The sequence below is a fragment of the Dendronephthya gigantea genome, unplaced genomic scaffold (assembly GCF_004324835.1).
Source record: "Dendronephthya gigantea isolate DGI-Jeju-01 unplaced genomic scaffold, DenGig_1.0 000016F, whole genome shotgun sequence".
In the NCBI taxonomy this organism is placed as follows: Eukaryota; Metazoa; Cnidaria; class Anthozoa; order Malacalcyonacea; family Nephtheidae; genus Dendronephthya; species Dendronephthya gigantea.
This window is the reverse complement of record NW_021163026.1, coordinates 2,100,058-2,115,600: the sequence shown is the minus strand read 5'-3', so window position 1 is coordinate 2,115,600 and position 15,543 is coordinate 2,100,058. Positions and strand designations below refer to the sequence as shown.

Genomic DNA, 15,543 nt, shown 5'->3' with positions numbered 1-15,543 from the left:
ATATACAAAGGAAACACCATACGAGAACTGTGAGATTAAACATCACCCTGAAATACTATTACATATCAACTGTTTTGACACGAACTCAGTGAAATGTGGGGTGCTCTATCTGTGATTTTTCGAGAAGTAACAGTTGGAGAACTTTATCGATGTTGTAACGTGAGGCATGATCTCCTACATCCGATTCTGAAGATTATAGCAATATCTACGTCACAAACACCTCTCAAATGAATGCCGAACAAATCCTGCTCATATTTCCCTGGCGGCAAAGATCCTCCTCCGATTAGCGGTTAAAAAATTTGCATTCTTTCATTTACAATTTCCAACGTGCTTTTGATTGGCAAATATGTACATGAAATTTATGCACGAGCTGAAATCTGAAACCGTTTCATAAAGGCAATAGCACTTATGTGGTTTTTCGATTCCCTTATGCCATCATCTTGACGTCTTGACCACCAAGCCTCACTTCGGCGTTAAAAAAATACATTGCATTAAAATGAGGCTTGCTAGTAAAGACAATATCGTATGCATAGGGAAAACCCACACAAGGGTTATTATACCCTTGAAATCATAAACCGATGAAAATAGAGGAAGCACGGAGCAAATGTTTCCTAAAAGAAACTTTCAGGCATTCGGTTTTTGAAACAGGACTTTCTTACACACAAGGTAATCAATATTAATTAGATATATTTTAATTTACAAACATAGCTACATGTATTTTTCGACTAATTACCCGATACGGCATATGAGTAATATAGACGCGTTGAAACTTTTGGCACAGTTGGAATGTGGTGATGAAATCTTTAAATTTTTACTGAAATTCACGATTCTTTCGATCATTATGAAACCACATTGCTCTTTAAGAGTTTTGGTTATCCAGTATTTTATCTTCGAGTTATCATATCCACTGTAAATGTCTCGAGTAATTATGATCAACAACGTATATCACCGGATTTCATTGTTCGGAATTTCAATCACTTTTGTGAGAGGAGGTCAGCCTCAAATACCTTGGGTTTCGACACTCGTACTGCACTGGACGTTTAAAGCGAGAAAATAATACTGAAACTCCACAGATTTACCACAAATCCTACAAACCACAAATTCAGCACATACAACAGCGTTGTTACAACGAACAACTAAATCATTTTGTATCGATCTCGAGATGCCCCCCAAAGCCACTGGAATTTATGACGTCACGCTGAAGTCAAGCATCCGCGGTACGATTAAATCCCTGGGGCCGGTTGTATCAAGCCCGTTTAGCTTAAACGGTGGATAAGTTCAAAATAGAAAGCAAGTTTGCCGTTTTATTCAACAAGCGAACTGAATGTTTTTTACCTTAATACAAAGAACTGTTTACAACTACATATTCAGTGCATGATATTCAAGTTGTTTTATTCAAGAGAGTTGTAAGAGTGTTATTTAATTTTGACTCATTCACCGTTTAAGCTAAACGGGCTTGATACAACCGACCCCTGGATGCAAGTTGCTGTCCAAACTCGCCTTTTTCTTAAAAATCATTAGAATTAGTTTTTCTGGAATTGGCTATCTCCACATGGTCAAACAGACCAGCACTTTCAATTTAACGATAGAAGAAGAGTTAGCAATTTACCCTTTGGATCGCGGAGACAGTTTCAAAACGACGCTCGTGTGAATATAGCCTCGTGATCACGACAAAACGCTTTCGTGATCCGATGGGATCCTCGGATTACGTTCGGGTCCAATTCGGATGCAAAGCCTGCACGACATTCGAGAGTTATCCATCAATCACAGGGGTAAACTGCATGGCAAGCGGAAAAGACTTTAACTTGTTTTCCATTTGGTCGCTATACTTTTGTGAGTACCAACACTGATAAGCGAAGGATGTGGGATAGTTGTGTTATTGTGTTCATGCACATCAGCTTTGATGCTACCAGACGAATATTGAAATATTGACACTCTCATCTACCACTTGTAGAGACGAGCAAGGACCGAATGAAAACTAGCATTTATTTATCTATCTCGCTCTGAACAATAACAATGAAAACCACAGGTCTACGGCCCCAGATTTCTTTTTTCAGCGTGGGCGAACATTCGCCTAATCTGGAGGGGATACCCTCTACGTTCTGTCTCGTGCGCCTGTGATTAAAACCCCACAATATCGATTCCGAAAAAAACGTGTATTTGCAAATCGCATGATTATCCAAGATTTCAACCTCGCTTTATTTCAGCCCCCGCTAATAATCCTCCCATCTTGAAGCACAATAGTGCAATATCCTCGAGCCAAATTCCTTACGCAATTTCCAGGGTGTTTACACAGGATGTTATTAAATAATCCTCACACTACGTCCTCGTTTGGTTAAATTATTGCATCTGACAGGCACGTTACGCTCCTAACGATTTGAGTAATTAAATTCAGACCTGTCACATTCAAGACTGTTTCGTTTTAATTTGGATAAAACATACTAGGATGGGAATTGCAACAATTTCATCAAAGATACCTGAAAAAGGTGAAGAATTTCTGCAGAGAAATTCGTGAAAACTAGAAACTCGTCCTGGTAAATTACACTGACTTGAAAAAATATGAAAAAAGTCATTTAATTCCTGTCACGAATTAATTTCATGTCCTTAAATTAAACTTGTCAACATCCTCGTTCATTGGAAACTTAGATTCACGTTAATTGGTGAAAAATACCTTTTTCAGGAAAGATTTGGTATAATCTGATATATTTGGTTGAATGGTCATATTAACAAGCTATTTATGGTAGAACTCAAATGATGTACTTGTCTATTTGAGGATAAGAGAGTTGTCTCAAAGGATATTGCCAGTGGCAACTGAATATCATAGTTTGCTAATATCTGGCATTGTTTGTACAACTTCATGTTATTTTGAGTGGCTCGACAGCGCTTTTATAAACACGGGATTATTGTGTTATCTTTCAGAGTCGCAGAGACGCCAGCATCAAAGGATTTTACTACAAAAGATTCGTTCAGAAGAAGACGAAGATCTTTGTTGATGAACGAAAGATACGTTTTTCAGACTCCCATGAAAATGAAAATAGCTTGGCTTTTGTTCCTGTCCGTCTGCTGCACAACAACAGGCTATGGTAAACCAACCGGCGATAAGTTTTGCGAGACTGCAAAAACCTATGCCTCGCCATGTTCGAAGGACGGAAACCCTGGCTTCTGTTTCGAAAAGAAATGTTATTTAGCGTTTAATCCAACGGCTCAACCGTTCCGCATCAAAATTCGTTATCCTGAACGCAACGAGTATGCAAAGAACGCATTCGTGGATGCCTCAAAGATGTTTGTGCGTGGAAGCGGGCTCGGATTGTCCTGGGATGAAGGAAGAATAATGCATAAAACACAACAAGATACATGGGAGCTTCGACTTGAATACGCCATACCAAGTAATTTGGATCTGGTGAACGGGAAGAAACCGCCAGCGCGATTTGAATTTCGTGTTTATTTGGACGACTCGAAAAACATGCTTGGCCCAAATTTTCTTTTAAACCTCCCAATGTCAACGAACGTTAAAAATACTAGCAAGATTCCAGAGTTCTGGGAGTATCCGTGGTTTTTCAACGAGAAGGGAACGGTTGAAAGGCGAACAATATACTCACCGCAATTGGGCGAGGCTCGTTCAATCAACGTATCTTTGCCGCCAAGTTTTCAAGAGAATACTTATAAAAAATATGAAACATTATTTGTCAACGACGGGCAACGACTGGGCCTTTTGTTACCGCAGCTGAATATTTTGATGGTAGAACGAGCTTTGATTAAAGAGGTTCTGGTCATTGGAGTTGTTAATTCCTACGCGAACAGGACACGGTTACTCGCAGTTAGTAATGGCACTGATGTTCATTGCATAAATGGCACGATGCAAAACCGCTGCAACGGTTGTGTATCGTGTAGATCCTCGTTTTGTTCTTATGAACAACTAGTCGATGACTACAGACGATGCTACAGGTGGCTTGCTATGCCTAAGGTCAATGGTCAGTTATACTTGGATTTCATCCAAGACACTTTGATCCCGGAATGTGAGTCGAAGTACCGGAGCCTCGCGGGTCCTCAGAACTACGGCATTATGGGATTCTCTCTTGGCGGCATGATATCGTGCCACGCCATCTGGACGCGCCCTCAAACATTTGGATCAGCAGCTTGCATGTCGCCATCGCTATGGTGGCCATTTCCCGAGAACGCGACGTTTCCCGACGACGCTGGATACGAGTTTACGAGGAGCACGCTGATGAAGCACAGGGGAGTAAGACCGAGGCAGAAGATATATATTGATGTGGGGAGCAATGAGGGATATGTGATGATCAGCCCGGCTAGAAACGCCTCGAAGATCCTTGCAAGTACGCCGTATTTTGAATTGAATACAAATCTATGGTTCTATATTTGGGACGATGAGTATCATATGTTTATGCAGAGCGTACAACGAATGTGGATACCGCTGATTGCATTTTATGGTACTGAAGGCTCTGCGCAGACTGAGATCGAAAGAATCGTGAACGTGGCAGTAAGAAAGAATATCTCATCGATGACTTTATTGTCAATGCTTGTGCTAGCACTGGCGTGCTCGATATTTGTGTAAGAAATGTCGTAATAGCTGATGGTTAATTAGCTAGATTTTTGTAGTATACTTTATTCTAATCACAGATAAATGATCCAATTGTGAAACGTAATTTTATTGCCTTGCAACAATTTCGAAATTACCATTGCCTTACTCCAGTAGGCTATATGTATATATATCAAGACCAGTAGCTGTTGAAAGGCCATTGGTTGAAAATTCAATGACTTTCGATGTCTCGCGTGTTTGTACCTCGAAGCTTCGTGTGCGTGCGTCACGCTTTCTCGTCGCATTCCGCACGCAAGAAACAGGTTGAAACAGGCAAAACCTCTTTCTTAATTTCTCGGCAAGACTGAGGGAAGCCTTCCTTCAATCAGAAACAGTCGAGAGTATAAACGTGTATTATTCTGTCATAGTTTACTTGTATCATAGTTTACTTGAAATAAAGCACAAAAATAACATGAATCTTTCCGTTTTCGTACACATCTACAAATAGACTGCTTCTTAAGCAACAAAAGATGTCAATTTTTAAGGCATAGTAAGGCTTACTGGAATACTGTCTGGTTAGTCACAAAATATGTGAAATGGCTGCTTTCCATGTCGCTTTGAATGATTGACGATATTTAGGAACGAGAACAAGATAAAATAAGGCGCTATTTGTTGCGTGGAATTGCCCTAACAGAAGCACAAAAAAATACATTGTTTTCATGTTCATCTTACTCGCTAGCAAACAACCAGAGCATGTGCTATCGAAGCGCCCAATCCAATCTAGAACCAGTACAGGGCACGAGAATAACACAAAGTTTATCAACAGCAGCAAAACAACTTGGGCAAAACGCTTCTCCACGCGATATCGTGCGACCATTGCACGCTGAATATCGCTACCATCAATCGTACTCAAAATTCTGTTTGGTTTCTTCAATTTGCAGAAAGTTAAGGCATCCACGACGATAATAGGAATTATCATCATAATTATAGGAATGGCGTAGTAGACGTAAAGATCTTTTTGGTACGTTACAATCCAGAAACAAAGCAATCCCAAGCAAATACAAAAGATGAATGTAAAAGTGGCAATGACTTTCGCTTTGGTCTGCGTCATGAATATTTTGTATCGCATTGGCTTGACTGTGAGCAACAAACGCTCGACGGACAATATAACGATAAAACCCAGGTTGCTTGTGACGGACGAGGCAATCAGAAATACCACGATGTCTGAGTAGACGCGATCTCTGTTTCTTGTTCCCGTTGAATTTTTCAAGGCAAAGAGTACGTTCGAAATTGCGGAGACAATTGACGACAAATTTGCACAAGCGACGAACAGTCCTGAAGCTTTCTTCAAGCAATGCAAACGGTCGATAAATATTGTTATCAACAGACTTATATTAACTAGCCAGCATATTACTGCAGATAAGATAAATATAGGAAGAGTTATTTTGTTAAAGATGTCGAATTTCGTCAAAAGAAAGGATTCATTTATAGTTTTATTCATCGACATCGTTCAGCTCGCGAGTAAAGATTTTTTTGATCAATTGACAACTTCAGGAAATATGCAATGTTGAAATTGTTCTCTTGACACTACTTCTAGATGATAAGATTCTATTGTTACGCGCTCCTCTGTCCAGTTCAGTCTTTGGTTGGATAAATATTTAAATTGTTTAAACGTATATCCAACAATTTCTTTTAATGCAATATCGTGTTAAGGCACTTTACCTCCGATAATTTTGCCGCTCATAAAAGACTTGCACTCTCTTTCCACATTCTATTTTCCACAACGTTACAAGATTTCAACCATTATTCATTGAAACATTTATCCACTAAGCTTCACCAGAAAATAAATGAATACTCAAGACATATACACTGAACTAATTAAACATTCTTTCTAATTATAATTTGCCGGTTATATATGGACGCAGTGAAATTAGAATTATACCATGCTAGTTCAGCTGCCATCCCCGTGATGAAAAAATCTTATTAAACCGCTGAATTATATATACTGCATGTTAAATGGGTAACTTAAGATAAAGGAATAAGTTTTATTAATATTTCCAGAGCACGCAATGCCATATGTTAAAACCAAAGTCAATAAATTAGCTATGAGAATATATATTATGAAAATCGAAGTATTTGATTAATTGTCATGGACAGCACCGGAATAGGGAGTATATAGGCAGTGAGTATACGAGTGGTCTAATAAGTTTAATTTAATAAGGAAAATTTAATAAGGTTGTGACTTGTGAATAAAAGATATTATAATGAGATTTTCTCAGCAAAAAATGAACATCAAATGACAGAAAGTTTGGATTGTTTTAATTTATTGAAAACCGCTACAATCTAAAGCTAGATATATATACAATGATACACGAGTGTTTTGTCTTTTTTTGTGTGTTTTTAAACGCACCTATTGTCGATGATTTACTTCAGCGCAGGACATTAAAAAAGTGGTTAAACCTTTCATCACGAGTGCGGGGTATTTCATAGCTAGAAAGGATTTCCGATATTTCTGGATCGCGGCAAAATAACTGACCGGATCCACCAAGGAATGAAGCGAAAACAACAGAAACAAAATTGTTATAAAACTATCGTCAGAAACTATTGAGACATCCATATCTCTTTGAAAGGCGATTCGTATGTGATAGAAAGTGGTAATTGGCAAGATGAAGAAAAGAAAGTTAACAAACATTACGACAACAACGATGAAAAACCGTCTCTCAGTCTGAAGTCGCTTCAATTCTGCAGATGTTTGCACCACGCCAGAGGTTTTCATCTGTTGTTTGAAATTTTCTTGCAGTCTCTTCAATTTTCGAAGTGTTGCAATATCGATTGACACGAATAGGAGGAGTTTAACTCCGGTTAAAGCGGCCATGAAATGAGCTCTCCAATCGTTGCCAAGATTTAAATACGTGTAATGGTAGGATATGATTAAGGAAACTGATATTACCCAGACAGCGATGTTTACGAGAAGCTGTTTCACGTTGTTGACTGTTTGATTGTACCAAACTGGATAAGCAACCAGAAAAAGTCGATCAACAGACAGCACAACAGCAAACGTGCAGGAAGTTCCAGCGAAACATTGAGAAACGAGTGTAAAAATGTCCGGGATACTTTGACCCCAAGCACTGGCAATGAACACGGTCAGGGAACACAGGAGGTTGCTGAGGGATAGGTTAAAAATAAATATCCCAGTGGTTGAACGAAGGCACTTCAAGGGATCTAGAATTGATGTTGTCACAAGCGCCATGTTCACGAGGATTCCAACTGCAGAGAATATAGCAGAGATAATACGGATGACGAAAAATGCTGGTTCATTCAAGCCTTCTTCTGGAACGTTGTTCAAACCTCCGGTGTCATTCATAATGTCATTCATTACGGTGTTCAATTCTGGCTGTGAAAAATTCTGGCTGTGCAAAAAGTTACATAGGAAAGCTACACTCAGAATAAAACAAGCCTGAAAACACGTGGAAGTCTGTATAGGATCTCCGAATCTACACCTCTTTTTCGAACCTTAAAAACTTCAAAATCTACGACAGTTACATAGTTGTCTGTTTCAACCGACTGTCATTAACGATATCTGATGATATCCAATCTTTCACTTTCCAATCTTTTAGAGGCAAAAGGAACGTGTTCAACTTTTGAATAGAATTCTAAATAACCTCTCTACACGTCTTCATTCCACCCTAACGTCTTCACATGACCACAGAAATCCTCAATCCAGAAGATGAGAGATTTTATAGTTCAATATCTAATCGTTCACACGCCCAATTGCGATAATGACCAAAGCGTTCTCGACACAACACAAAGGTTAGTTCAAATTTAAAGATAACTTAAAGCGATACGACCCTTTGTTGAAACACCTGCATCATGCAGTCAGTTAATCAAATATATTTTAATTGTTAATTGTATATAGTATATTTCTATGTCTGCATGAAGTCGTATATTTGCATATTATTCCTTTTGTCAAATTTTTGTTTTTCCTCATCTTTTCAAAATATTGATAGAGAAGCTCGTTGAAGAAATGACACAGACTCCATGAAGCTGCCTCATAATGCATCTCCGCGATACAAAGTAATACCAAATATTTGCCCAGTTTCGTCCCTTAGAAGCGGTAATTGGCCATGACTGGTTTAATAATTCATACGCCGCAAAAAATCAACCTGAAAATCTATAAAATTAGCCTTGTATAACAAAGAATATCTTCACAGCCCTAAAAAGCGTTTTAAAACTGGACTATTTCTGGTTGATTTATATATACACAGGTGGAACATGCCACACTGAATCTTTTTCACCATATAGCTACAATAAACCTTATGCAAATATTGCTTATTCATGGTCGGTTGGCGCTGTTCTCAGTAGCTATATAGGAAACCATTTTACTTTCTATTGAAGCAAACTTGTTTCCGCATCGATGTTTCCACGAGTGGAAAAAGAGGGAAACATTTGAGAAAGCAGCTTGGAATACAATCGTTTCTTTGCAACAATGTTTCCTAGTGTGTTCACGGCATTGTATTAAAAAAATTGTAATTTTTCCCCGAGTGAAATTAAGTGAAGAATATTAATGTCCAATGACACATGTCAAAATATCGGCTCGTAATAAAGCACAACGTTAGATTACGCAGGCACGCGTATAAACATGGACGATTTATTGAGCAAGAGCTTGTGCTATTAATTAAAAACCGCTAGTAAATAATTATGAGACATGGAAAACACACAAAAGAAACTGAAACGTTGAAGTTTAAATTGTTTACGTAAGATATCAGAAGATTTAAAAGGAGTCAGGCAAGCAAATTTGACATTCTGATTAAAATAGTATATGTTTTAGATCAATCATTTTTTCATCCATCTAGTGACCAGTGTTGCCAAAAAGAGATCGTGAAATATACGTTGAGATTAATCCCAAATTTAGTGCAAAAGAAGGACTGATTTAATAATTTTCATAAACCACGTTAATATTAATCGACCCTTCAAAAATAAAACGGCATGCATTTAATTTTTACCCCAAAGTTTTCAAAAAAGGAAACACATACGGTATTGAACACGGAGTAATCTGCTAATTTTTTACCGATCAAAACATATTTTTCATTACCGAGCAATAGGAACCTCTTTTCAATAAGAAACCACCCGGCATTTGCGCTTTAATGAAAGAGAACATTGATAAATCAGTCTTAAATTAACTGTGGGGTGATGTCTAAAAAAAGGGAAATTGCAGCTGGTTTTGTGACACTTGATGCATGCACTAAGGCTACGAACGCGAAATCTTCCGCTTAGGACAGCTTTGAAAGAAACATGACATCAAACTTGTATGGAAACGTTACCATACCAGAGTTCGTGTTATTCAACGAAACTACAGAACCGTTGGTGATAACCTTGTGCCTGATCAGCTTCCTGATAAATATCACAATAATTTCGCTGTTCCTAATCGATCCGTTGCACAGCTTACGAAGACCCTGTGGGTATCTAGTCGCAAGCCTAAACGTTGGAGCTTTGCTGACAAGCATCTCATCTTCAGTGTTCAAAGCAATACGTTCAACTAAGGGCATGACTTTGCATGTGTTCTTCACCATCTTTTCAGTGGCCGCAACCGCTTCTTTTACGTTCATATTCGTTCTTTCCTTCGGAGCGATACGTTCTTGTGACGGCACCAATAAAATACCGGCAAATGATGACTCTTCGGCGAGTTCAAATTGTCGCAGGAGCAATTTGGATATGGTCAGTTGGGGTTGGTGTATTCATGTACTGGGTGCTCACTCACTACACGACTAGCACTGGATATTTATGGATAAATCTGCCTTTCGGGGTTGCCCTGCTGTTTCTAGTTGCAATTGATGTTAAAACCTTCATCGAAATAAGAAAAGTCAACTCTACTATTCGAGGTGTTGCTGAAATCGAATCGGGAAGAAACAGCCAGGTTATGAAGAAACGAATTGACATGCAAAGTAAATTTGCTCTAGTTGTAGCGCTTTTACTATTAAACTTTATATTCTTCGTCTGTCCTTTGTTTGTATTTCATACTGTGAAGACGTTTAATCACAATTGTAAGCTCTGTTTATTCAAACAAATTGCAGACGATAAATTTTACGCAGCTTGCATTGTACTCTTCATTTTTCATGATATAAACACGGCTTTGTTTTACCTTGTCCTAATTCCAAAATATCGTATGTCCTTTTTAGCAGTTTGCAAAAAATGCTTTGCAAGAGAACGAGTCTGCTCGGGGCCTATCATCAATTGTTGTTAAATTAAATACAACGCAGTGAAATATATGTAAAATAATGAATTAAATAAATATATTCAATATCTTTCTTGCATAATTGTCTCGTGTCTACGATGAGCTGCAGAGAACTTGCATGCATGAAATATGGCTAAAAATATCCAAAAATATCTTTTATGTGAAGCGAACTCTGTACTTGAAATCTTGTCTACAACAAGATCAACCGTTCCTAATTTTAAACATAAATTTTAAAACAAATCATGGGCTTTCTCGTTTGTAAGGACACGCGAGTAACATGTGAAGCCCATGCGACATGATTCAGTCGATACTACCCGTGGTAGAACTCGGAACACGCCAACGATGGCGAGTCTTGAAACAACAGCTCACCAACACTGCAAATGATTTGCGGTATTTTGGTATGAACGCCAAATACAGAATAGGAGTTGTTAGGTAAAACAACGGGAAAATATAAATTTGAAACAAAGACGCTTCATCTCGACCAAAGAATTTCAAGCAGGAATCACACCAAATGTTTAGTAAACGCAAGGCAACAACAACGGCTTGCGGAAGTATAAACAACAGCACGTTGAACAGCAATAACACAACAACTTTTGCGAAACGTTTCTCTGTTTGAACACGCTTCAGCTCGCTACGATAACTCGCACTTCTTCTGTCCAAACTGCTTCGATTCCCCAAGCGCTGAAGATCTAGCTGCGCATGCGTGACGCTGGTCCACGTTTTGATATCTACCACGATGATCGCGACCGCAAGAATCATAAGCAATGGTAAAATCCCAAAAACCAAAATCTTGGAGAAAAGATTATATTGGTAAAGAGCTACACCGTAGCCCATTGCCACAGTCAAAATCCACGACAAGGCGAGCGTGAATGCGACCCTGGACTTCGTCAAAATGACAGTGTACTTTATAGGACGGCTGACGAGAATATATCTGTCTAGGGAGAGTAGTAGAACAGCTATGATTGTATTATTAAAACCAGTTATCAGCGCCCACACACCCAAGTATATTGTATCAGCGGCTAGGGTTATCACGTACATACAATAGGCAACCGTTGGAATGAAACCGTTTAGGAGAAGATTGCAGAGCAAATATGATGAGATCGATCGAAAACATTTCAAAGGATCTTTCAACATCGTTGTAAGCATGACGAGGTTTGTCATCAGAGAGAGAACGTGCAGGATTATGAAGAAAGGGTTGGTAATAACACGCCATTTCAACCAATTAGGGGCGTACGGGTCTACGAAAGGGGCTGTCGTACTGTTAAACATATTAAGCGACGATGATTCGTGTAAATTTGTTGCACAAATTGTACAGCTAATAGCTTGTCCACGCTAAATGAGATTTCTCCTTGCCGGGGTTTTTTAGCGTTTTACAGCGACTGCTTTCACTCCGCAATTCCGCATCCGTTCCAAACCCGTCGGCGTAGATTTAAAAGTAGGAGACACGTACGTTATCAGAGTCAATTGCAATCACCAACCTTTTGCAATTCCGAATGGCCTCACTTCTGTTCTATAGTCATTCAAATGAAAGCAGCCCTTTTCATAGTTGACAATGCACGGCCAAACAGCGGAAATATTTTCTTAAAAGATTCTTTAAAGTTCCATTTAACACAACAAATACGCGATGACCAGTTCTTTCAATTCAACTGCTAATATCACTGAATGCGTTTAGAAAGGAAACATCTGAGTAAATAAAAATTAAGGACCAACGAAGATTTTTCAAATGAATACAAACAAAAGCATTCAAATATAAATTGGATTCTTTATCGATGCCTTTGAAATCTTGCGTCAAAATGCAAATGTAGAAACCTTGCTCTTCAAAATAACGCGAAACTTCTCGCTTTCAACACAAGACTTGGCCAATAAATCAATGAACGTAGCCAAAAATATGTTTTTTATGCGCTGTGGAGACACATTTTGAAATTACTTTGTTTAATAATGCATATATAATTAAACAATAAGATGAAATTAAAAATCATACTATGAAATGGAAATGGAAATTTAACTAGCCGATATAAGCTATCAAATATTACCTTTAGGAATACTTTAAAGTGAATCGTTGTAAGCAGAAACTATGCTATGTCTGCAAAGACAACCAAGACTTGGAACTTGTCAAGAGAAGTCCGCTATAAATATTTCATTCTGTTGCAATTAATTAATTAGGCGGCAAGCCATAATTACGGGTCTGCGCTTTGCGTAAAGTATTAAAGAATTAGCAATTTAGCGGATATCAGAGGATTTCCAAGTAATTCAGCAAGGCAGGTATATAGAACCCACGTATGAAAAATTCATCGTGGAAAATGGGGGTGGTTGAAGTCTTGAAGACGTTCCCATTTCGCAACTCTGAACTGCTGAACTGATCCGAGAGCAGAATCTGGCTTTCCGGTGGAAATTTTAGACAAAATTCCAAGCGAGTTTTTGCTGTTTGTTTACCAGTCGTCATCTTCATCTTCGCCTCGAAAGACAAGTTTGTAAACATAAACAACTACCATTAAACAAAGTTGCACAATTCTCCATATTCTGAAATCCAAGAAACTTTTCGCAATGTCCGTTTCCTCCCACCAAGACTCCAACTGCTTCAGAGAATCAAATGCCTCGTTGCTAGGATACGAGATCGATGACGTGATGCTCGATGACGTGACAGTGTGCATAGCACGCAAAAGAAGTTCCGTGCAAACGAAGATCACCGCAACACGCGAAAAGAACACGCTGTTGGTGTCAAAATTCTCAGAATTATCCTCATCATCGACATCGTCTTCTTCATTGTCGCTATCGCTCGTTCTTTCTCGGAACTATTAAATTCCATGAAAATGCAATCAGTTCCAGTCCTTTCGCACTGGGGCAGCCAAATCATACTAATTGATCCACTGAGCTATAATATAATGGACTGGGCATACCTTCCTTCTGACCTGCCCCAAAATGTAAGCCAAGCTCAATACTCTGACAGCAGACATCAACAGAAGCGATGGAGAGATCAGATGAAAAAACACCGTTTTGATCTGAAGAAACGAGGCTGAAAAAACCAAAAAATAACTATGTAATTCTTGAAGGTCGTATCTTGTATCTATAATATTGACCTAAGTAGACTTCAAACTAACTTTACTTCTGTATTTTTTGAGCAAAAAAAAGTGCCTATTTAAATTTGAGTTTGAATTTGAGAGTTTCTAAATCATTCGGAGTTCCTAGAATTTCGGACAACAACTAGCTAATGACAATGAAGTGAATCTTACCAAATCCATTTGAAGCCATGTTTGCTATTACATCAAGAAATGACAATTGTTTCGGAATCTGCCTGTTTAATACAGAGGAAAGATGAGAGGAAGAGTGACTAAACACAATCCATAAACATAATTGGATTATGTAACAAAAAGACGAGAAAGTTGGACACATACTTGAGCCATAGTGATGGTGGTTCAATACGATTCTTGCTCATGACACACTTTCTTTGGCCAGAGCCCAAACAACACACATCATCACAAAAAATATGCAAGGAACTTCACTAATTATGCCTGTGGAGAGGATAAGAAGAAAGGTTGAAGAATTTAAGAAGAAAACTGCTTGAAATTCGAGAAATGAAAAAAGGATTAAGAAATAGGAAACACTTTTAGTCACATCAACCTTCATCTTTGACCAAGGAGAGAACAAGTAATATTAAACTTATGACCACAAGAACCTCAATGATCCTGAAAAGAGATGTAATCTTTACCACACCTCTGGGCGAAACAGTAGCGGAAGTTTACTGGGTATATTTTCGAATGCACAGACCTGTTGATAGAGTGGCTTGAGTACACAGTGTAAATGTAGTGAGATAAAAGAGAACCAAGTACCGTAGCCACAGTAGCCACACCAAGGATTACCGACTAGAAAATAAAACTTGATAATTGTATCCATGAAATGCATGCCTAAGTTATGAAAAGACTAGGACACAAATGCAAGCACAAAATGATGATTCAAGAAAGGTTATCTAAGATCGCATTATTGGGGTGTGGGGTCATACCCAGTCAAATTCTGTTGTAACTATGCAGGCACCTTGTCGCTGGTGCCATGGTGGTTAACCCCCTGTTTACAGTAGCTATAGTGATTGATTACACGCCCTACCTTTACCACATTAGGATGCTCCTCAATTTGATCAACAACCATCTGGCTTCCTTTCATAATGATGAGCACAATGTTTATTGCTTCAAACACAGAGAGTATTGGTGATGATAGATACAGCAACTTTTCATAGAACCAGACTGCTATTGGTGGTGTGACATTGATTGGTAGGAACAGCAGAGAAATAAATAACACCAGCTCTACCATAGGAACAATAAGTTTCTGCAAAAAAATGGTAACCTATCAGATGGTAGGCCTGTCACTATAGTGCTGTTAATATTGAAACCAGTAGACACTGTCTCTTTTTAACCAATCAGCTGGCATTACTGACAGTCTTCATACATACCACGATTCTTGGAATCATCCCCAACAGCAATGAATGAACACAAAGCAGCAAAGAAAGTCGAACGGCTGCTTCTGGGCCAGCATACAAAAAGTAAGCAGGTATAATGCATAATAGAAATACCGAATAAATAACATTGCTGAAAAGCGACAAAACTCCGCCGACTGGGCATCCAAATAGGTACAACAATGTCTTGATAAATACTGGAAGAAGCCACAACATCTTGGAAAGATTTGGCAAATTTTATAGCTTTAAAAGCAACGGGAAACTACTCTTGAATTTCTGTTTTTTAAATTTTCGCTCCACATTTCTTGTTCGAGAATGAAGGAACTGGTG

At 38.5% G+C, this 15,543-nt stretch overlaps 2 protein-coding genes across 4 annotated transcripts; one reads left to right on the top strand and one right to left on the bottom strand.

Annotated features, from left to right (window-relative positions):
* The first annotated feature begins 575 nt into the window (after nt 1–575).
* On the top strand, nt 576–5,008 carry LOC114520730. 2 transcript variants are annotated; one of them, XM_028541064.1, is made up of 2 exons: nt 576–666; nt 2,920–5,008. In XM_028541064.1, the coding sequence occupies exon 2, from the start codon at nt 2,993–2,995 to the stop codon at nt 4,571–4,573; it is 1,581 nt and encodes a 526-aa protein (XP_028396865.1). In that variant the 5' UTR covers nt 576–666; nt 2,920–2,992; the 3' UTR covers nt 4,574–5,008. The 2 variants fall into 2 exon arrangements, with proteins under 2 accessions (XP_028396865.1, XP_028396866.1); XM_028541065.1 differs by lacking the exon at nt 576–666 and adding an exon at nt 2,716–2,740.
* Nucleotides 5,009–12,735: 7,727 nt separating this feature from the next.
* On the bottom strand, nt 12,736–15,521 carry LOC114520343. Of its 2 annotated transcripts, XM_028540589.1 has the most exons (8): nt 15,211–15,521; nt 14,868–15,086; nt 14,535–14,629; nt 14,388–14,452; nt 14,162–14,278; nt 14,000–14,061; nt 13,667–13,782; nt 12,736–13,561 (listed from the first exon to the last, which is right to left on the bottom strand). In XM_028540589.1, the coding sequence occupies exons 5-8, from the start codon at nt 14,200–14,202 to the stop codon at nt 13,199–13,201; spliced, it is 582 nt and encodes a 193-aa protein (XP_028396390.1). In that variant the 5' UTR covers nt 14,203–14,278; nt 14,388–14,452; nt 14,535–14,629; nt 14,868–15,086; nt 15,211–15,521; the 3' UTR covers nt 12,736–13,198. The 2 variants fall into 2 exon arrangements, with proteins under 2 accessions (XP_028396390.1, XP_028396389.1); XM_028540588.1 differs by lacking the exons at nt 12,736–13,561; nt 13,667–13,782 and having other exon boundaries at nt 13,947–14,278.
* Nucleotides 15,522–15,543: the final 22 nt, after the last annotated feature.

Coding starts and splice junctions, on each gene's coding strand:
- LOC114520730 (XM_028541064.1), top strand. CDS start 2,993: ATGAACGAAAGATACGTTTTTCAGACTCCCATGAAAATGAAAATAGCT.
- LOC114520343 (XM_028540588.1), bottom strand. CDS start 15,429: ATGTTGTGGCTTCTTCCAGTATTTATCAAGACATTGTTGTACCTATTT. Junction 15,087..15,210: donor GGATGATTCCAAGAATCGTG/GTATGTATGAAG, acceptor ATTTTTTTGCAG/AAACTTATTGTTCCTATGGT. Junction 14,279..14,387: donor CTCCTTGGTCAAAGATGAAG/GTTGATGTGACT, acceptor TCCTCTCCACAG/GCATAATTAGTGAAGTTCCT.